Source organism: Cebus imitator, unplaced genomic scaffold, assembly GCF_001604975.1.
Source record: "Cebus imitator isolate Cc_AM_T3 unplaced genomic scaffold, Cebus_imitator-1.0 Scaffold522, whole genome shotgun sequence".
In the NCBI taxonomy this organism is placed as follows: Eukaryota; Metazoa; Chordata; class Mammalia; order Primates; family Cebidae; genus Cebus; species Cebus imitator.
In genome coordinates this window covers 1,266,001-1,267,586 of record NW_016107837.1, presented here as the reverse complement: position 1 = coordinate 1,267,586, position 1,586 = coordinate 1,266,001, and the positions used below count along the sequence as shown (strand labels likewise).

Below are 1,586 nucleotides of genomic sequence, written 5' to 3'. Positions count from 1 at the left end.
TGGCCAGGCTGGTCTCGAACTCCTGACCTCAAGTGATCCTCCCACCTTGGCCTCCCAAAGTGCTGGGATTACAGGTGTGAGCCACCACACCCGGCCCATTTATTGCTTTTTAATGTTAATAATCAGAAACAAAAATGGTTGTAAGTCATTTTTTACTTTACATAAATGGAAGTTGTACGTTAACTGTTTGGTCCATGTCCTTCTTACCTTCATCTTGAGTTCATGTAGACATCACAGTGTACCCTAGGCCTGAAAGGCAAGCTTCACAACAGATGCAACCCATTTTGTGTGTTGAGGTTCTAGGGACCAATAAATACCACTGTTCTTCTCCATCCAAGTAGGGAGACACTTGAGAGAGAAATGGAGATAAAAAAGTTTGCCCCAGATAAACCGACAAAGTTATTAAGCCAAGCCTGACTAGGTCTCTGGGCCAAGTGAGAGTGATCTGCTTCCGCTGCTGGGAGTAGCAGAGGTTTCAGGCCAGTCTATCCCAAAGAGAAAGGCCTGGGGCTGAGCATGCATGGTGCCTTCTCCCAGGTGGGCACAGAGGCATAGCTGTGTGGAATTGGGATGCTGTGGAATAGAGGTGTGCACATGTGCACTCATACCCCCTTGGTACATTTGTCAAAACCATCCATCCCCTCTTGGAGCAGAATTCTGGAAGTGTGTTTACTGGCCTTTACTCCTGAAGGAGATGTTGGTCCTGGTGCTCTTTGCAGTGTGTACTTCAGGATTAGTTTAGTTTGGGGTAAGCCTGTAGTACATTTGCAGTCATACTAAAGTGTAGAGGGATACAGCCTTACTTTCTTCTTAATGCTTGTTGAAATACTTTCTTTTGAAGCTGGAGATGAAATTGTGGACCTCACCTGTGAATCTTTAGAGCCCGTTGTTGTTGACTTGACTCACAATGACTCTGTTGTGGTAAGTGTTGGGAGTGTGAGAGTCGGCTGTTTCTTGGGTGTGGGTCCCTGGCCAGTGCCAGCATCTGACAGCCTTGGTCACAGACTACAAGTCAGGGTTGTAACTTATGCTAAAGAAGTTAAGACATCTTGTGGAATCAAACTTTTAAAAAGGAAAAAACGGCCAGGCGTGGTAGCTCACTACTGTAATCCCAGCACTTTGGGAGGCTGATGTGGACAGATCATGAGGTCAAGAGATTGAGACCATCCTGGACAACGTGGTGAAACTCAGTCTCTACTAAAAATACAAAAAAAAAAATTAGCTGGGTGTGGTGGTGTGCGCCTGTAATCCCAGCTACTCGGGAGGCTGAGGCAGGAGAATTGCTTGAATCCAGGAGACAGAGATTGCAGTGAGTCAAGATCACACCACTGCACTCCAGCCTGGGCGATAGTGTGAGACTCCGTCTCAAAAAAATAAATAAATTTTTAAAAAGGAAAAAAACAATAGCAAAAAAGAAGCTCATGCATTTAGTGACGAGAACCCAAACTGAAAACTATTTCAAGAAAATCATGTTATAGCTTTGTTGCCCATGAAGCAGATCTGTGTGACCTGACCTTGCCACACCTGGGCGTGAGCCACTGCACCCGGCCATATTTAGTTTTAGGTTTTTTTTTTTTTTTTTTTTT

General features: G+C 44.8%; 1 protein-coding gene across 1 annotated transcript in view; it reads left to right on the top strand.

The window, feature by feature from the left end:
* The window catches only part of RNF4 (ring finger protein 4), a gene marked incomplete at its 3' end in the record, with an annotated part of 30,786 nt that overhangs the window by 26,172 nt on the left and 3,028 nt on the right, over positions 1 to 1,586 (top strand). The window contains exon 4 of the mRNA XM_017514284.2: positions 842 to 921. Within this exon, the coding sequence (XP_017369773.1) occupies positions 842 to 921 (80 nt within the window). The remainder of the gene's footprint in view (positions 1 to 841; positions 922 to 1,586) is intronic.